The sequence below is a fragment of the Cupressus sempervirens genome, chromosome 7 (genome assembly GCF_028749045.1).
Source record: "Cupressus sempervirens isolate cs-2001-9-10 chromosome 7, ASM2874904v1, whole genome shotgun sequence".
In the NCBI taxonomy this organism is placed as follows: domain Eukaryota; kingdom Viridiplantae; phylum Streptophyta; class Pinopsida; order Cupressales; family Cupressaceae; genus Cupressus; species Cupressus sempervirens.
Window position 1 is genome coordinate 830907380 of NC_143124.1, and position 17253 is coordinate 830924632.

Below are 17253 nucleotides of genomic sequence, written 5' to 3' on the forward strand. Positions count from 1 at the left end.
GGATATATATATCTATGTGTGTGTACATGTATATGTATACATACCAAAGAACCCAAACTCGGAATCGGCAAGGCCTACTTGAATCAAATCGGATACGAATTGGCAAAGTGAAAAAACCCTTGAAATTTAAAGATTTTAACGATTTAAAACTTATTTCATGCACCCTTTATTGAATGTAACTTAAACACACTATAACATCACCAAATAGAAGCTAACATACATAAACAAGAAACATAAATGATAAATCCATCACATACATTAAATGTAAATTGTAGCTTAAGTAAATAGAAATTGATAATATCATATATCATATATCCAATCTAATGAAAGGTTTTAAGTGTTGCATATGATTGAAAGAGGTTAACGAGGATCTAATTAATCTTCTAAGAATGTTGGAGTTCATAGTATGTTCGGTCAAGGAAGATATTCTCAAAGTTATTTTTAACTATATATCTGATGTGTTTCCAAAACACCAATATCTGTTGATCGAACAATAAAAAATTTAAATAATCATAACTCATAATTGAGATGCAACCAAAAAAAAGAAAATGACCAAAAAATATTGATTTTTTTTTTGTCGAGTCATGAGGCACGTAACTCGACGAGTTAGGCAAAAAACCCTATAATCAATCAACCAAGCAATTCAGTCACTTCACGGTTAACAGTTTCAGGGTCTGCTATAAATAGAGCGAAAATTGCCTAAACTGGAGATTTAGGCAATTTATGCCTCATTGAATCATCAAGGCAATTCAACGAGTTAGGAAAAATCGGAAGGGTCAAGTCAAATCGCCAAATCGCTTGAATCAGACAAATCACGGCAATTCTCATTACTCTGATACATACACTATAGCATTTCTCTGTAAATAATAGTGAAATCAGAGTTATACATCAATTGTGTGTGTAATATATGAGAATATATACATAGCTTAACCCTTAATGTCTCGCTATTGACCCCTAAGAGAATTGGGACTTTTTTACGGAGAGGAGTAATTTCTCACATGGTAGGTGAATCCCAAGATCAAATATGGATGGGATCCTAAAGCCTTGATCGAGTGTACTCGTAGATTGGTTTCCAAGCACCCTATAACAAGTCATTCCCCATCCTCCTTAGAGTTGATGATTACGAGAGGAGTGAGGAATTGGGGTTTAAGTATGTTAACTATCAAATGTAATATGAATCATTAATTGTTTCTTAATTTAATCTTCCTTAAATGCATAGTGATGTATGTTAATGATGTAATGTCCTAGTGAGAGGCATTACAAAGACTAAGGGTTTGTTTATTGCTGAAATATAAGAATGATGGAATTTACAAATAATGGAATTTGAAACTTCTGGAAGTTTTAAGTCCCAAAATGTTTTTTGGAATATGGTTGGAATGCGTTTGGTTCACCTCAGAGATGAGTAAGAAGTTGCATTTTCTGTTTTGGTGCCATTAGTTTGGAATTTGAATACCACCAGGAAAAAATTAGCAAAAGACTAGATATGCAAGAGGAATACCACCTGGAAAAACAAGCAAAAGAGTAGACATGCAAGATTAACAAGGAAGAGAAAGAGAGAGGCTTGGGCTTTCAAGAGGAACGAGGTTTACTTGTGTGGTGTTTATGCTGTGGACTCTTTCCCAGCCTTTCTTACTATTACCATCTCTCTAATTGTGGGCATTGTTTACCGTACAGGTAAAGTAAATGAACGCATACAGAAAGTAACAACAAAACAGTAGTATAATATTCGCAATAGTAGTGAATGATTATTTACAATGATCCTAGACGGGATATAAATACTACTACCGAACCTTCCCGAAGGAGTCCATCGGCCACAATTATTCTATCTGTTACAAACTATTTACCGCTGGACCGTCAGCTACGGAATATAGAAACACCGCCGGACCGTCGGCTACAGAAACATCGCCGGACCGTCGGCTACAGAATACAAAATACCGCCGGAACCATCCAGTCGGCTAACACCATCCCCCCCAAAAAGAAAAGTCGTCTCCTGACGACTGACAAAATATCTGAGACAAATTATTAACAAAGTGACTACAACAAGAGAAATCTGCTTCTGTCACATCACTTCCACATTCATCCCGTTACATCTGTAGCCTCTACTAACACAATACTATCTCCTCAAGCTGACCTTGATAGCCACCTGTGCTGCTTTCTCTGTTTTCAATTCCTGGGTACCTTAAGCCAAGTGTCGCTGCACTGCCTCCAACTGGATGATCAGCTCCTCCCGAGCTCTCTACGCATCCACCAAGACAACCTTATAGCCAACACTTGCTCCCACTGCCTCTGGTACACAGAAAGTCCATGCCTGCAGCAACTTCAACTCTTCTCAACTGGTCAGACTCCCACGACTGATATCCGCCACGACTGGGGGTCCAGGGGGCAACGCCCCCGGCAGGGTCGAGGGGCAGCGCCCCTGCGGGGTCCCGGGGCAAGACCAAATTAACACTTCGCAACCCACACAGAAATGCACGGAACACGCCATTTCTATCATTATCTACCGATTCTGCACTCTTTCTGGCAACCACGGATGCGTCCCCTTCCCTTTGGCCTCATCTATCACTCATTCTAAACAACTTGACTCTGTCGTCGTTTTTTTTTTTTTTTTTTTTTTTTTTGTTAATTTGTTCAAAGAAAAACCCACACCCATCTTCTACACAAACCCAACAATCTGTCCTCTGCAAATGATGAACAGAAATCTCCTCCGGCAACACAATTCTGAGAATTCCCGTGGGTGTATTCCCCTACTGCTTCACAACCAACAAGCTTTCTTTTCCACTTTGGGCTTTTGTCAGCAGCCGATATGTTTACAAAAGACTTTGACTTGCAAATCGAACCTGTGACCTGTCAAATACAATTAGTTTGCAGCGCTTCAATTTATGCTTGCCAAAGAAGAGGCTTCCGTGCATGCCAAATCAAGACGCCATGCTCAAGACAGGCTGAAGACGGTCGGACAAGTATTGGAAAAGGAAAAAAAAAAAATTTGCGGTCTATTATAAACGCAACGGGAAAGAACCCGCGGGTTGTCTTCAAGCTACGCCATCCCTGAAAGATGACACTTGAACAAACAACGCCATGGTTAATGAGATAATGCCGCAGGAAAAAGTTTCCGCGGGTTGCCAGACTTCCGCAGACATCCTGCCCGCGGGATTTCCTTTCTGCCCGCGGACAGACTCTGCCCGCGGGATTTTCTTCCCGGCCGCGGATAGACTCTGCCCGCGGGATTTCCTTTCCGGCCGCGGGATTTTCTTCCCGGCCGTGGACAAACTCTACCCGCGGGATTTCCTTTCTGCCCGCGGACAGATTCTGCTTCTATTTTTTTTTTTTTTTTTTTTTTTCTCCAAAGAAATCAAAAAACAGAGGTACCTCCATTTTGCCTCCAAGCGTCGCCATTCTGCAACGACGATAGAGGCAGCTGGCCATCCTGTGACAGCAACAGAGTCTTCTTGGCACCATATATTTTGAATTTGGATCTGGTGACTGCTGGAGGTATCTTCTGCCCGTCCAAAGTTGCTAATCTAACCGCTCCATTGTCGCCGACCTTCCGAATCTGATATGGTCCAACCCATCTGCCCTTAAACTTTTCCACTTTGATGTCATTCTTACCGTCGTACGCCTTATGTTTGTTCTGTGCCACCCCCGTCGCCCATTGTGCCTGCAGTCGTCGCACAACTAGATTATTTCCTTGCTGTTGGTGCCCTTCCACTAATTTTATGCTGCAGTGTAACCTTTTCTTTCCGCGCGGTCCATTCACCATGTACCGGATAGTGGAATTTTTTGTTTTTCTGTGTTCAGACTGTATGTTCTTCCCCTCAGCTTCAGCCATGGCAGCTTTTCCTTCTTCCGCTTCCCTGCATTCCTCCAGACATTCGTTTTTCTCCTTTTTCTCATCTTCGTCGACCGTTAACATATTGCAACTCGGAAAGAGTTCGTAGTCTTCTATCTGCCAATGGTAAAGGCCATTCACCGAATCCAGGTCGTCGTTATTCGATCCTCCGTCAAGTCTCAATACTCCTTCGTCATCCGGTTCCATTCTCCTCTTTCCTTCGTCATCACTCTCGCCTTCACTGTCAAAATTTGACAATGCTGCCTCCTCGCCAACCATTTGCGTGCGCAGGTCAATTATGAATCTTTTGCCTCCGCGCTCCATTGATAGGGTATTGCGTTTCCAATCATGTTTTACTTTTGCTTGTACCAACCAATCTCGTCCCAAAATAGCATCATATCCTTTTCTTTTCAATGGAATAACCACAAAATCCAATAAAAATGGTTGCATACCAATAGTTACTGTTTGTGCCCTTAAGGTTCCCAACGGTTTGATCCCGTGCTGGTCCGCCGTGAGTAACTGGAATGTAGGTGGCCACAGCGTCGGCTTTCCCAACTTCTTCCAACTATCCTCCGGCAAGACATTCACGCCGGACCCTCCGTCAACAATTGTCTCTGTCAAAACATTTCCCAAAATCCCCATCTCGACGACCGCTGGATGCCGTCCGGAGGTGAGTGCCAACAGCATTGGGTCTGTTGCCGTCGCTTCCCTAGTGTCCCTTCCTATGTCCTCCGTTGCTTTCGAAAACGATGTATGATTCAGAATGGCCGTCCGTAACTGGGGCATTGTGAGGAGGTCACTTATCTTCACCGGTATCTCCGTTTGTAGGATCTGTCGTACAATGTTTTGTTCTGCAAAGTTCCTTGCCAAGGTGCCGGTGATATCGTTCAACTGAGATGTCCCCGCCGACGATGCCTTTGCAATGTCCGCCTGTGCTTCCCCCACTTTTCTCTTTTCCTCCGCTTGCCTCCGTGTAATTGCCAAAACCTCCTCTACATCCGGGCCAACAGTGATCAAGTTTACTCCAGCCTTTGGACACTTGGAATCTTCGTGATCGCCGGGTCCGCACCATCTGCATAATAATTTCGGTGTGTTTGCCGTTGTACAATCCCGCGCAAAATGACCCCACAAATTACATGCTCGGCATTGAACTATCGGCCATCCGTTTGCATCATACTGAGTTCGACTTCGGCTCCCATTATTATTGTCATTATTTTGCCCTCTGTTATTATTCCTGTATCCTCCAGATGTAGCACCGGCAGTATTCGTGTTTCCGCTACTACCCGATGGGGAAGCCTCCTGTGTGAGAAACACCTGCGGCGATCCTCTTGTCTTCATGTTAAACGGGCAGTCCTTTGTCGAATGTCCCATGATCTGACAGATGTCACAGAATTGGTTTTTCGGACACGATCCTTTAGTATGACCGTCGGTCTTACATTCCGTGCACCACAATTCATTACCTTTGGGCTCTTTTTGCATATTTTTAAACTCCTTCATCATTCGAACCATATCCTTCTGTAAGGCACGAACCTTTTTGTTACTACCTTCGTCATCGCTGCTATCATCCTGAGCGGATTCATCATCATCAGAGTCAGAGGAGCTGGTTTTCTTCTTCTTTGTCTTCTGCGCGCTTTCAAGGTCGAGTGCTCTGTTGTAAGCATCGGCATATGATGACAGTGGCACAATTTTCATTTTCCTCCACAATTTTGAGCGTAGGCCGTCCACAAACCACCTTTTCTGCAATCCGTCCGCTGGCTTGCTTTCCATTTTGTTTATTAAGTCTTTCAATCTCCTAGCGTATACACGAACAGTTTCGTGCTTCCCCTGCTTGGTATTGAAAATTTCTACTACAATTTCATTATCATCCTGCAAAAGTTTAAATTTTGCCAAAAACTCCTTTTTAATGTTATCCCATGTATCCAGCTTCTGCGGATCCATATCCGAAAACCAATCAATTGCGACACCCCGTAGGGTTGCCGAAAATTGCCTGGCCCATTCGTCGGCATCTGTGATTCCATTTGCCCGCCAGATCGTCTCACATGTCTTACAATGTCGGAGGGGGTCCACTGTACCATCGCCTTCAAATTTCGGTAATTTTTCTTTGGGTCCTGCCATAACTCTGGAGGTCTGCACTCCCACACCGGCAAGCTGAACTCCCACACCGGCAGGCTGAACTCCCACACCGGCAGTCGGCACTCCCACACCGGCAGTCGGCACTCCCACACCGGAGGTGTGGACAGCTGCAACCCTTGGTGAAGACGGAGGATCCTCCGAAATTGTTTCCCGCGGAAGTCTATCCTGGACGAAGAGGTCACTCCACGCTCGTGCTCCGTCGGCACCGCGAGCCGTGCGAGTTGATGCTCTTCCGTCTGAATTTTCTTCCCTCAGTGAACACAAATTCAAGAACTCCTCTCGTGCTTCTTCCACCAATTCTACCCGCTGCCGAGTCTCCTTCAACAATTCCTCCGCACTTCGGTTTCCGTCAGCAATCTTCTGGAATCTCCGTCGGCGTTCGGCTTGCTGTGCCAGAATCAAATTCTCTTGCGCAATACGGATTCCATCTTTTCCCTTTGCCTTATTCCGATCCTTGTTAAGCTGATTTGGCATTAATCTTCATTCCTCCCACCTTCCAGATTCATAAGGCAACGGCGCCAAATGTTTACCGTACAGGTAAAGTAAATGAACGCATACAGAAAGTAACAGCAGAACAGTAGTATAATATTCGCAATAGTAGTGAATGATTATTTACAATGATCCCAGACGGGATATAAATACTACTGCCGAACCTTCCCGAAGGAGTCTGTCGGCCACAATTATTCTATCCGTTACAAACTATTTACCGCCGGACCGTCGGCTACAGAAACATCGCCGGACCGTCGGCTATAGAATACAAAATACCGCCGGAACCATCCAGTCGGCTAACAGGCATTTTTCTTCTCTCTCATCTGTTGGAAGCGCCAATCATCAACCAATATGTTGCCATTAATGCCAAAGGAGTGTATATATCAAAACAAATGAGAATAATGTTGAATATAAAAGATAAAGAAGAAATTACATGGAAGGATGTCAAAGACATGAAATACACATGGAAAGCTATGTAGGAAACATTGCGGGTGAATCCACTAGTTTTTGGATCATTCCAAGAGGCCATCGTTGATATTGATTACAAGTGTTGTACAATCTCAAGAGGGAAAGTGAGTAGTAGATTGATTTCACGTATTATTTTTTTCCATCTTTCTTGAAATCATAAGGCCTAAATCTACTATACTAATGACTTTTCTTTTTACGTACGTATGTTATGAATAGATCTTGTGGATAGTATATAGCATGCACATGAAAGGAAAGTATTTCAGCGTGCCAAGAAAATTCAGGCCTTCGTGATTTAAGGAGGAAGGCATACATGTGGCTCCTTATATGTTCTTATCATTATGTTGGCTAAAAAATTTGTAAGTCACTAACTACAACTTACAAAATTGTGACTTTAGGCAACATTTCATGAGATTTCTCTTTCCTCTCAACAATAGGGGAGGCCCCCTTCTTACCGTAGGTGGCTTCAACAGGAACTTAACTGAAATTACAAAAAGGATAGTTCTCTGAATCAATTCCTCTTTTTTCAAGAATGATTTGCATACAACTATAACTTTCCAACTTAACAAAAAGTGGCTTATTGTTATGATAATACCAGTGACCCTGGAATTGACGTAAGAAGAACACCAAGGGAAGCATCTTATTTTTTATATTTTTTGAAACAAAAACAAGAACCCAAAGTCTCTTGCACTTGTCTCAGATGAGGATTCAAGTAGAATAACTAGTAAGGCACAAAGTTTCTTATTGGATACTTTCAAATTCAATCAAAAAAACTTACAATTGAAGCCCAAAATCTTCAAATCCAAGTGATTACAGCCACTACTATCTATTACAATTTATCGTCCTACAGTACAAGTTCTTCAGAAGTTCAAATTGGTTCTGGATGCAATAGGCAACTCAAAGTCTGCACAACTCAATTCAAATTCCTCTTGATCAAAGCTCCAAAGCTCACAATCAATATCTAGAAAATGTTGTCACATAACACCTTGAATCAACACAAAGTTTGAAAGCAAGTTGTCTCTTTTATTGAAAGCAGTTTGCTTTACATCTAAGGACAAAGTCTTAGAGTGCACAATACCAATTGACAAAATTTTATGGCCTTGTCAAAAGGTGATTATTTACAATGATCTCCCTCCTATATATAGAAAAATAGGAGAGAGAAAGGTGGAGGAAAAAAGGGAAATTCTCAACCACCTTAACTTATTCTCTAACAGACTTCTAACTATTTTGACTTATTCAAAGTTGCATGCCTAATGTGATTGCAACTTGATTACATGTTACAACTTTACATGTGATACTATCACATGCAATTACATCATCTTTTTCCATCAAATGTAATATGTCAAATACAAATTACAAATACATGACAATATTCTAAGTGCCTTAAAAGGCACAAATTCTATTATATTAACCTTTATTGGTCTTCAAGCTGCTACAAGACGCCTTATGTTTCACGATTGTTGTGGTCAAGTTTGGTGGAAGCATCTCGAACTGAAATATAAATATCCATCCTTGATTGTTTCGTTGAGTGTTCATTGACCTTTTCTAGCTTGAAAGCACTCTATGCTTATAATCATTATTTCACCTCCTGTAGGCTCCATCATGTGATCATGCTTGTTTTGTGTCCTCCTTTCTTCCTTTGCATGCATAAAACCAGCTCTTTAAATGGGGGAAAAACTTAGAAACGGGGTTGCTTTGGGAGCATTGCATATGGAATATGGCTGGAAACTTTTAGGACAACAAATGGATAAATGCATTTAAGTTCAAAATATGTGCTTATATGGTGGAAAAACCCAAAAACAAGTGGTGGAAAAATCCAAAAATAAGTTTTTGGTGGTCAAAAGCATGTGTGAACAGAAAGCTTTAAGTTATGCAAATGAAGGACGAATGAGTAGCAATTGGGTAACATATGAGAGGCATAGCACACTTTTATAAATGCAATTCATGGTACTTTTATCCAGCAAGCATGTGGGAAATACTTTCAACCATAGGGCAGCCATATGGAGGTTTATGAAATGCATAATGGTGGGATTTATACTTGCATTCAAATAAGGGGAAATAAAGAGCATGTCTTTTCTTTAGAACAAGATTTTACCCCCAACTACATATGCAAGTGAGACTTTGCATATGCAACTTAGAGAAGTAGACAGAAGAATAGAAGAAGCAACTTGACATATACAAAACAAATGCAAATCAGAAAATGGAAATGATGAGACTTGCATCCACAACATAACAATTATATACAACAAAAACCTTTAAAAAATAACAAGGAATCATACCCTTTTATCAAGAGGCAAGAGAAGAAGTCATTTTTATACACTTCTGAAAAATCTGAAAAAGCAATCAAAGAGATTTCTTGAATTTAGAAAGATTGCAAGATGAAGTGTTAAATAGACTTTGAATTTTGATACAATCCTTGTACGAGATGAGTCAAAATTTGTAGTTTGTCAAGTGTACGAAGTCAGAGCAAAAAATTGCATCATTTTAGCAACTGTTTTGACCAAGCAATGTGCAACATGCAAAACAATTGGAAAATGGCATCCAAAGCACATCAAGTGATTTAAAAGACTTGAATGTAAGATAGGAAGGATAGGAAACACTTTTAAACTTACCTTGATCCAAATACTTGTTGCTTCAATGGTGTAACTTGCTCAAAACTAGGGTGTATTTGAGCAAAACATGCCCTAGATGGGTTGAGAAATGAACAAAACACTCAACAAACTCCCTTCTTGAGTTGCCCAATGTGTTCTTTGGGTGATTTTAGGCAGAAACGACCCATAGGTGATCAAAAACAACCAAGTTTTGCTCAAGATATGAGCATTTGAAGGCTGCAAAATCAGATTTTGATGAAAAACGCCCAAAAAAGTGAAGTTTTGAGAGCCAGAAATATGTGTTTTTGGGCTAAAAATAGCCACTGAGGTGTTCGATCAAAAATCCTCATTATGAAGTAAAACGCACCTTTTGGTTGCATTTACATGTTTTAAAAACATGTGCAATGGTTGGAAATATTGCCACCATGAGCTTTTGGTTAATAACTTGGTGGAAAAAACACTTTTGTGAGGCATTTACATGTTGGAAATGCATGTAATTGAGCCCAAAATTGCCACTTTGGCTTGAGTGAGGGTTTAAGTCATTAAAAACATGTTTTAAAGAGCCATTTGCATGCTAGGATGATATGCAAATGGGTTAAAATTCACCACTTTTCCTTGGCTCACTTTTAAGACTCAAAAACATATTTTAAAACACATGTAATGAGGCCCAAAATGATCTCTTTGAATTAGCCTTTGTGGAAATGGATTTTCTTTTATTACATACACATGTAGTTGAGTCCAAAATTTCCACTTTTGCCCAAGTTAAGTGAAAACTCACTTTAGACATGCAAATTGATTTAAAAAGTCCATTAAGTGGTAATTTTAAAGATGCATATGAAATGGGTTAGAAAAACCCCATTTAAATGCACTAATATATTTAAAATAAACTTATACATGCAACAACATATGTAAATGGGTTAGAATTTGCCACTTGCATAGAATTAATAAGTTTTAAATATGCAAATGCATATTAAAAACCCACTTAACACATTAAAATGTTACTGCATTGAAAAAGTCCATTTAAATTAATGTTGGGACTTATATTTTATTGGAAGTAGGTTTTCATATAGTGATTTGCATGTTGATGTATGCAATGAGCAATAAAAACCCCACTTTTAAGCATTTAAGTTATCTTATGTAATTAATTTTAATATTTAACTATAGCTTTTAATAAACTAACATGAAAAATAGTCTTGAAATAGGCTATTTTCATAAAACATAAAAAAGTTGTAGTCAAATCAACTCAAAATGAGTTGATATTTTAAAATGGACCACAAAATCCACTTTAAATATCAAATATAATTTATATCATGCTTTTACCAATAAAAGTCCCACTTTTATGGGATTTTATAATCAAGATATGCAGTTGCCCTGAAAAACCCCACTTTTTCCCCTAACTTGAGCTAGACAACTCCGATTTCAATCTAAGTTAACTCAAAATGAGCAAAATTCCAAGGCTATTCACTTAAGGCAAAAAAAAACTAAAAATTGTTTATAACACAAAGAAAAACAAAGACACGTAAGTTTGCCAAAAATCGAGCGTTTGTAGTCAAAGAAGAAAAACTCTTACTAGCAAACAATTTGGGATTTAACTCAACAAAAACCTTTAAAAAGAATGCAGAGATGGGATCACATAGAGTACAATTCAGGTAGAACAAGTTATTCTATGACACCTTATCGACACATTAAAACTAAGAGGATGCACCTACAAATCCATAAGAAAAATCCGTAGGGTTGCCCCAATTTTGTGAAGCCAAAATTGAGGACAACAACTTTGCTGCAGGGTAGAAAGTTTGTCCAAGATGGGAATTTGTAAAGATAGAATTGGAATTTGTTTTCCAATTCTAGGGTTTCAAGCGGAAGATAAGAATACTGATTTTGGGGTAGATACAAATATGGAATATGTAAATTCCAGTATTAGAAAATTTCAATTCCATCTCAATTCCACCAAACAAATGGACCCTAAGTTAAATTTCCATTTCCAAGCACAATCCAACCCTAGTTGGGAATCCCAAGGTAAGTCAAGTAAGCCCTAGTTGGAGACATTACACAACTTTACAACTCTAGAGATCAATAAATCTTTCACCCCAAGTCCAATGAACCATTCAACTCATCTACATCCTCATCTACATCTGTCTATCCATTGCCTTCTTAATCTCTGACTACAACAGCTTGGCCATTGGCCATCACCATGTAGAACACAATTACACTACTAAGATGGGAGGAGAATGGGAGTAAGAGGGGAGTGAACTAAGAGTTTATAAATAGCTTTGAACCAATTTAAATTTGTTGACTAGTCTATATTATGAGCATCTCGTTTTAACATAAGACCAGTAACAAAAGTAAACGGAACAGTGCACAAGAAACAATGCACAAGATGTAACGTGGAAACCCAATGCGGTAAAAACCACTAACACAAAGACTGCTAGGAGCTACTGTCCTAATCCTGTCTCATCTGTTCAATTACAACTTTCAAGGTTCCAACCCTAAGGAGCAGCTATCCCTTTCTTTGAGAGCTCCAACTCTCACCACATGAACATGCACCTGTACAACCTGATCATCAACTCAACAAAGTTCTACAAGCATCAACTTTACAGAACTCAGGGCTCCAACCCAATTTACAACTTGTTAATGATTTGGTATAGTGAAATGATTGCCATCTTTAAATAAGAACTCCACGTTTTTCTCAAATATCAGTTTATACAATTTTGAGTAACCAACCAACCAGCAGGAATACAAAAGACTCAAGTGATGATCAATTACACATAATAATAAATCAGAGAATCTGATCTATCAAACAACTCCTATCTTTCTGTCAAATGACTTCAACCTGAAATCGGAACTCAATTCAAACCTGAATTCATATTGCCGTAGTTACAATAGTCAGACTTTTTAACTCAATTCTGAATTTATCAATATATATTCTCTTAGCCCTGTCAAACAACTACAATCTGAGACATACATAGAATCTGGAAGTCAAACATCCTACAGAATCAGTTTGTAGCTATAGAAAAACCAGTCTTTAGAATATCATCAACCCAGCAAGTATATCAACTTTAAGACCCAGAATCTCGAAAAAGGATAGTTGTCAAGTGGAATATAGATATCACCTCTTTTGATTAATAAGAAACTGACTGTATCCATCAATCCCTTGCGCACTATACTCGATCTGCTTGCATCCTGTGTATTGTTCTACATTTTCTATCTTTAGACTTCATGACTCTTTGATCTGTTTTACATGTCAATAGCAGCGTATAATAATGTGTATAAAACACACCACTTCGCAAAGTCGCTGCGCACAACGTATTGAAGGAAACAAAAGTATACATTTATACTGCAGTTGTATGCCTGTTGAGAAAATAGGAAGTTAAATAAAACTATCCAACTGCTTCCCATTGTGTGACAAAAACAACCGACTTTGTTTAATAGAATTTTTAGTTAAGCTTTCAATCATCACCAATATCTTTTGCAAAAAGAAGCATTCGATATATTCTGTCACATAGATATACAAAGTTTTAATTAATCCCGGCTTGAACAAATTATTGTCAATGGAGATGGAAGTGAATTAAATTTTAATAAACAAAAAACAGCTGAAGTCAATTTTGCTGGCTACAACCATTGCCTCTGCATACATAATTATCTGCCGCTAAATATATCAAAAGTTAATCACATACCCAGCTTATTGAAAACTCTATGATGCGGCACTGACAAATTACATCAAAGCTATGTGGCAGGAGGTTTTGTCTTTTTGTTATAAAATTGGGCAGACAAACAGCCATCTCCTCATAAGCGCCAGAACCAACAAAGCACGCTGGCATAAGAGATTTCAAACTTCTATACGAATATTTTCATCTTCATATCAAAAAAATAATAAGACACCATAGATACCCATCGTTATGCAGACCAGCATGTTTCTTCTTAATTTGATGTTATCACTAGAACCAGCATCTCCAGATTGAAATGAATAACTTAGACAATATTTGTTTTACATGAATGCCCGAAGCCAAACATCTGCAGTGACCCAAAATATAGCGAGGTGAGACCCAATACGAGTCTTCTATATTTTTGAATTCATTGTTTCAGTCTGATAGAACATCGAGCATGATCAAACATCGTTTCAGTTTGCATCATATGTTCCTTTATATTTAGCGATCATGTGACTGCCTGAATACCCGAACTTGGATATCGTATAAATTCTTCTCTTCAAACATTCTATACACAAATGTCCATAATATTTGTTACATAATTGTTCACTAATAGTTCTGCAATCCGTCTCACATCTTCATTTTGACGTCAATGACTATAATGCAATGTCTAACACACCATTCCAAAGTCGAGCACAAGGAAGCTTGATAGTAGATACTCAACGCCATTTCCAAAATCATTTGTGAATTTGAAAGATCTTTCAAATGAACTTATTATTATAACTAAGAAAAGATGACCACTTTATATCAAAAATTGTGGAAAGAAAACTGTTGTTTTTAATTTTAACTACGCAACATATTTTTTATATTTTCAAAATAAGATAAATAACTTATTGGATATTTTGGGTGAATCCTTTTAAGCTTTTTACCACAGCTTTAAGTTTAAACTAATATTCTAAATAAAGTTAAAAGAAACTTTAGCTGTTGCCATTCTGTGTGTCAATCTATAACTTACTGTAGTTTTAAGTCTTAACAAGTAGTTTGTATTCTGCTGGCCTTTGACCGTTACAGGTATTATGTAATATTTTATGAACCTGAGTTGCATTAAAAAATGAGTACCTTTATCATGTGAACAATAAACTTTCTTGTGGTGCAAGAACCAGTGTACTTGTGTATCCAAGGAAAATTGTGGAAAAGTTGCTCCAATTCTTCTTCTTTTGAAGAAAGATGGGCTTAAAGCTGTAGCTCCTGCAACTGCAAAGTTTACACCACCACTAAAATCTGCAGTGTTTTGTAGAAAAGGATTTAACCATGGTTGACCAAGAGCTTCAGCTGTAAAGCACCACCTAATTTAGAGTTAGAAGGTTTAATTTAAAAATGCAAAGTAGTAGATTTGAGAGCATTATAAGTTTCATCTTAGATCAAGTTGCATACCAATAAAGTCAATGATTAGTCGCCCATCTGAGCAACGACCAGTTGGATAACCCAATGTTTCACCATATGGAAAGTGGCCGATTAGTTGATCAGGTGCTGAAATTAACAGATTTCCTGTATCCGCCAAGGAGTCTCCAAAACTATAAATTGCACACTTACAATCTCCCAGTCGAATTTGTAAGGAGATCCACAAGACAAACAATATAAATCTCACGAACTTCATTCTTGCACCACTCTCAACCTACAAGATCCACCACTATCAAATTGTAAATTTTTATTTTGGAAAGAAAATACCACACAAATGAAATTTTCATGTTTAATTGCTCTTGCAGCACCCAACTCTGTAATTGACTGCGTACTGGATTATACACAATTTATGATCTCTATTCTGTAGCACTTTCTCTTTTGTTTCTGATTATCGACAAAAGCATCTTTTCATTCATAAAAAGAAAAAAATTGTAAATAGTTTGTCAACACAAAATTTTACTCATAAAGAATGTAATTATTTTTATTCATCAAAAATTGTAAAATAGAATTGCACAATTTCTATTTTGTTTTTTATTTAATCTTTTAAAGATAAAATTTAAATGATCTAAAATATAGAGAAAACGTCTAATTTACACTCTTAATATGTGTAACTATCAGAAAAAATAAATTTCTTTGGCAACAATAATGTTATACAAAATATTTTTAAAATAATTATATTACAAAATCATAAATAATAATTCAAATAAGTAGAAAAAATATAATTGCTTGGTTGCCTCGATTTCTCCAAAGCAAGGTTGTTTCATCAAGGGTCGTCAGATTAATGGTATGGTGGTGGCCACAGAGACCATCCATCCATTTCCTATTCCAAGGAGGCCATGTTCATTAAGTTTGACTTGGCTAAGGCTTATGACAGGGTAAGCTGGTCCTTCCTCCAGCATATCTTATTGTCTTTTAGATTTCATCCAGAATGGGTCTCTTGGGATATGAGTTGTGTGACTTCCACTTTTTTCTCAGTTTTGGTTAATAATTCCCCTTTACCTTCATTTTCTACTTATTGTCCAACTTAATGGCTAAGGGTCTTGGTAGATTTTTCAAGCATTATAAGCATAATGGGATTATTCATGGATGGAGATGTGCTCAGCATTTGGAATCACAAACTCAACTCTACTTAGTGGATGACACCAACCTTATGGGTCTTGCTAAATAAAGGAAGCTACTAATTCCAGGAAAGCTCTTGTTATCTACTTGTCTACTTCTGGCCAGTAAATTAATAAGGACAAGTCTAATATCTTCTTCAATACGACTAAGTTGATCCACACCACAATTGTTGATATTCGTCATTTTCAAGTTAGCAGAGGCTACTAGTCAACTTATTGGGTATTCTTAATACTCTAGGGCTTTGAATAAAGGCCATTGTTCCAAGATCTTCGACAAATTCTAGTCAATCAATGATTTATCTTTTGTTGGCAGGCTAATTCTTCTAACTTTTGTTCTCTTGGCTCTCCCTTAGTACAGGTTTTTGGTGCATTTTGTAAATAAGAATTTCCTTAGGATGATGATACCCTTGCTAGAAATCATTAATGGGCTAGAAACCTTGATAAGCACAAATGAAGTTTCGTGAGTTGGGGATCAAATGTGCAAATGAAAGGAGGGCCTTGGTCTTACCCAATCGGGTTTAGTAGTCATGTATAATTAGCAAAGTTGTATTGGAGATGGTGCAAATTTGCAAACCAACCATGGGCTCGTATTCTTAATTATATATATTTGAGGGAAATTCTTGAAGAGGGCATCCTGTGAATAGACTTGAAAAGTAAGGGCTCTGTGATCTAGATTACAATTAAAAGGGGTCTTTTTTGGATTATTCAAAGGGGTGAGCAATGCTCTTTTCATGCTCTTTTCAAGGCTAAGTCTTAGGATGGCCACCCACCAATTCTCTCTTCTTTCCCCCATCTTTCATCTTTAAGTAAAATCTTTTTGGATGTCGAATGGTCCAAAGTGCATAGCTTAAAGCATTCTTCTTTGGGCAGCTCCTTTGTTTATTAATGGTGGACATGGGATAGTTAGCCTTAAGACGAGCAAATTACTCCAGCCTTTATTTGTGTTGAATGAGCCTTGTTTTTCTTCACAAGAAGGTGATTTATTGGCCTAGGGTCACAATTCCAAAATTAAATACTCAAGTGCTCAAGGTTTCGTCACTTTAGTGCTTCGATGCAAAGATCTGGGAGTGTTTCCTTGGTGGAAGTACATCTAGAATAAAATGGTTGACCTAAATTTAATATGTTCTTGTGGTTAGTGTGTCACAATAAGTGCCTTACTTGGGACAATATTAGAAAAAGAGGATATTGTGTACCCTCCTTTTGATTGCAAAGAAGTTGCAATGATGATAATATAGATCTGGTGATGCTTTAGAGGAGACCATTTTGTAGGCTTCCTCTTCGCATGATTTTTGGAAGAATTCTGGCCATCCCCCACTTTTGGTTCATTTTGTGTGTTTTCTTAGAGTTAAGCTCATACCTCATCATTTGGCACATTTGGCTACAGAAATCAACACATCTTCCAAGATTATAGTTGTGCAGCCTTGTAAATTTGGTATAAGGTTAAGAATTGCTAAAAGAAACTAAGGTTGAGTTTGCCTTGGGGAATTCTTTGTCATCTTCGAAAGCGGTCACTATTGAATGTATTA

At 38.2% G+C, this 17253-nt stretch overlaps 1 protein-coding gene across 2 annotated transcripts in view; it reads right to left on the bottom strand.

The window, feature by feature from the left end:
• Positions 1 to 17253, bottom strand: part of LOC149549956 (GDSL esterase/lipase At5g45910-like) — a 245468-nt gene that overhangs the window by 90141 nt on the left and 138074 nt on the right. For both annotated transcript variants that reach the window (XM_089793156.1, XM_089793157.1), the window contains exons 4-5: positions 14583 to 14823; positions 14268 to 14480 (exon numbers count right to left, since the gene is read on the bottom strand). In XM_089793156.1, the coding sequence (XP_089649282.1) occupies positions 14268 to 14480; positions 14583 to 14823 (454 nt within the window). The remainder of the gene's footprint in view (positions 1 to 14267; positions 14481 to 14582; positions 14824 to 17253) is intronic.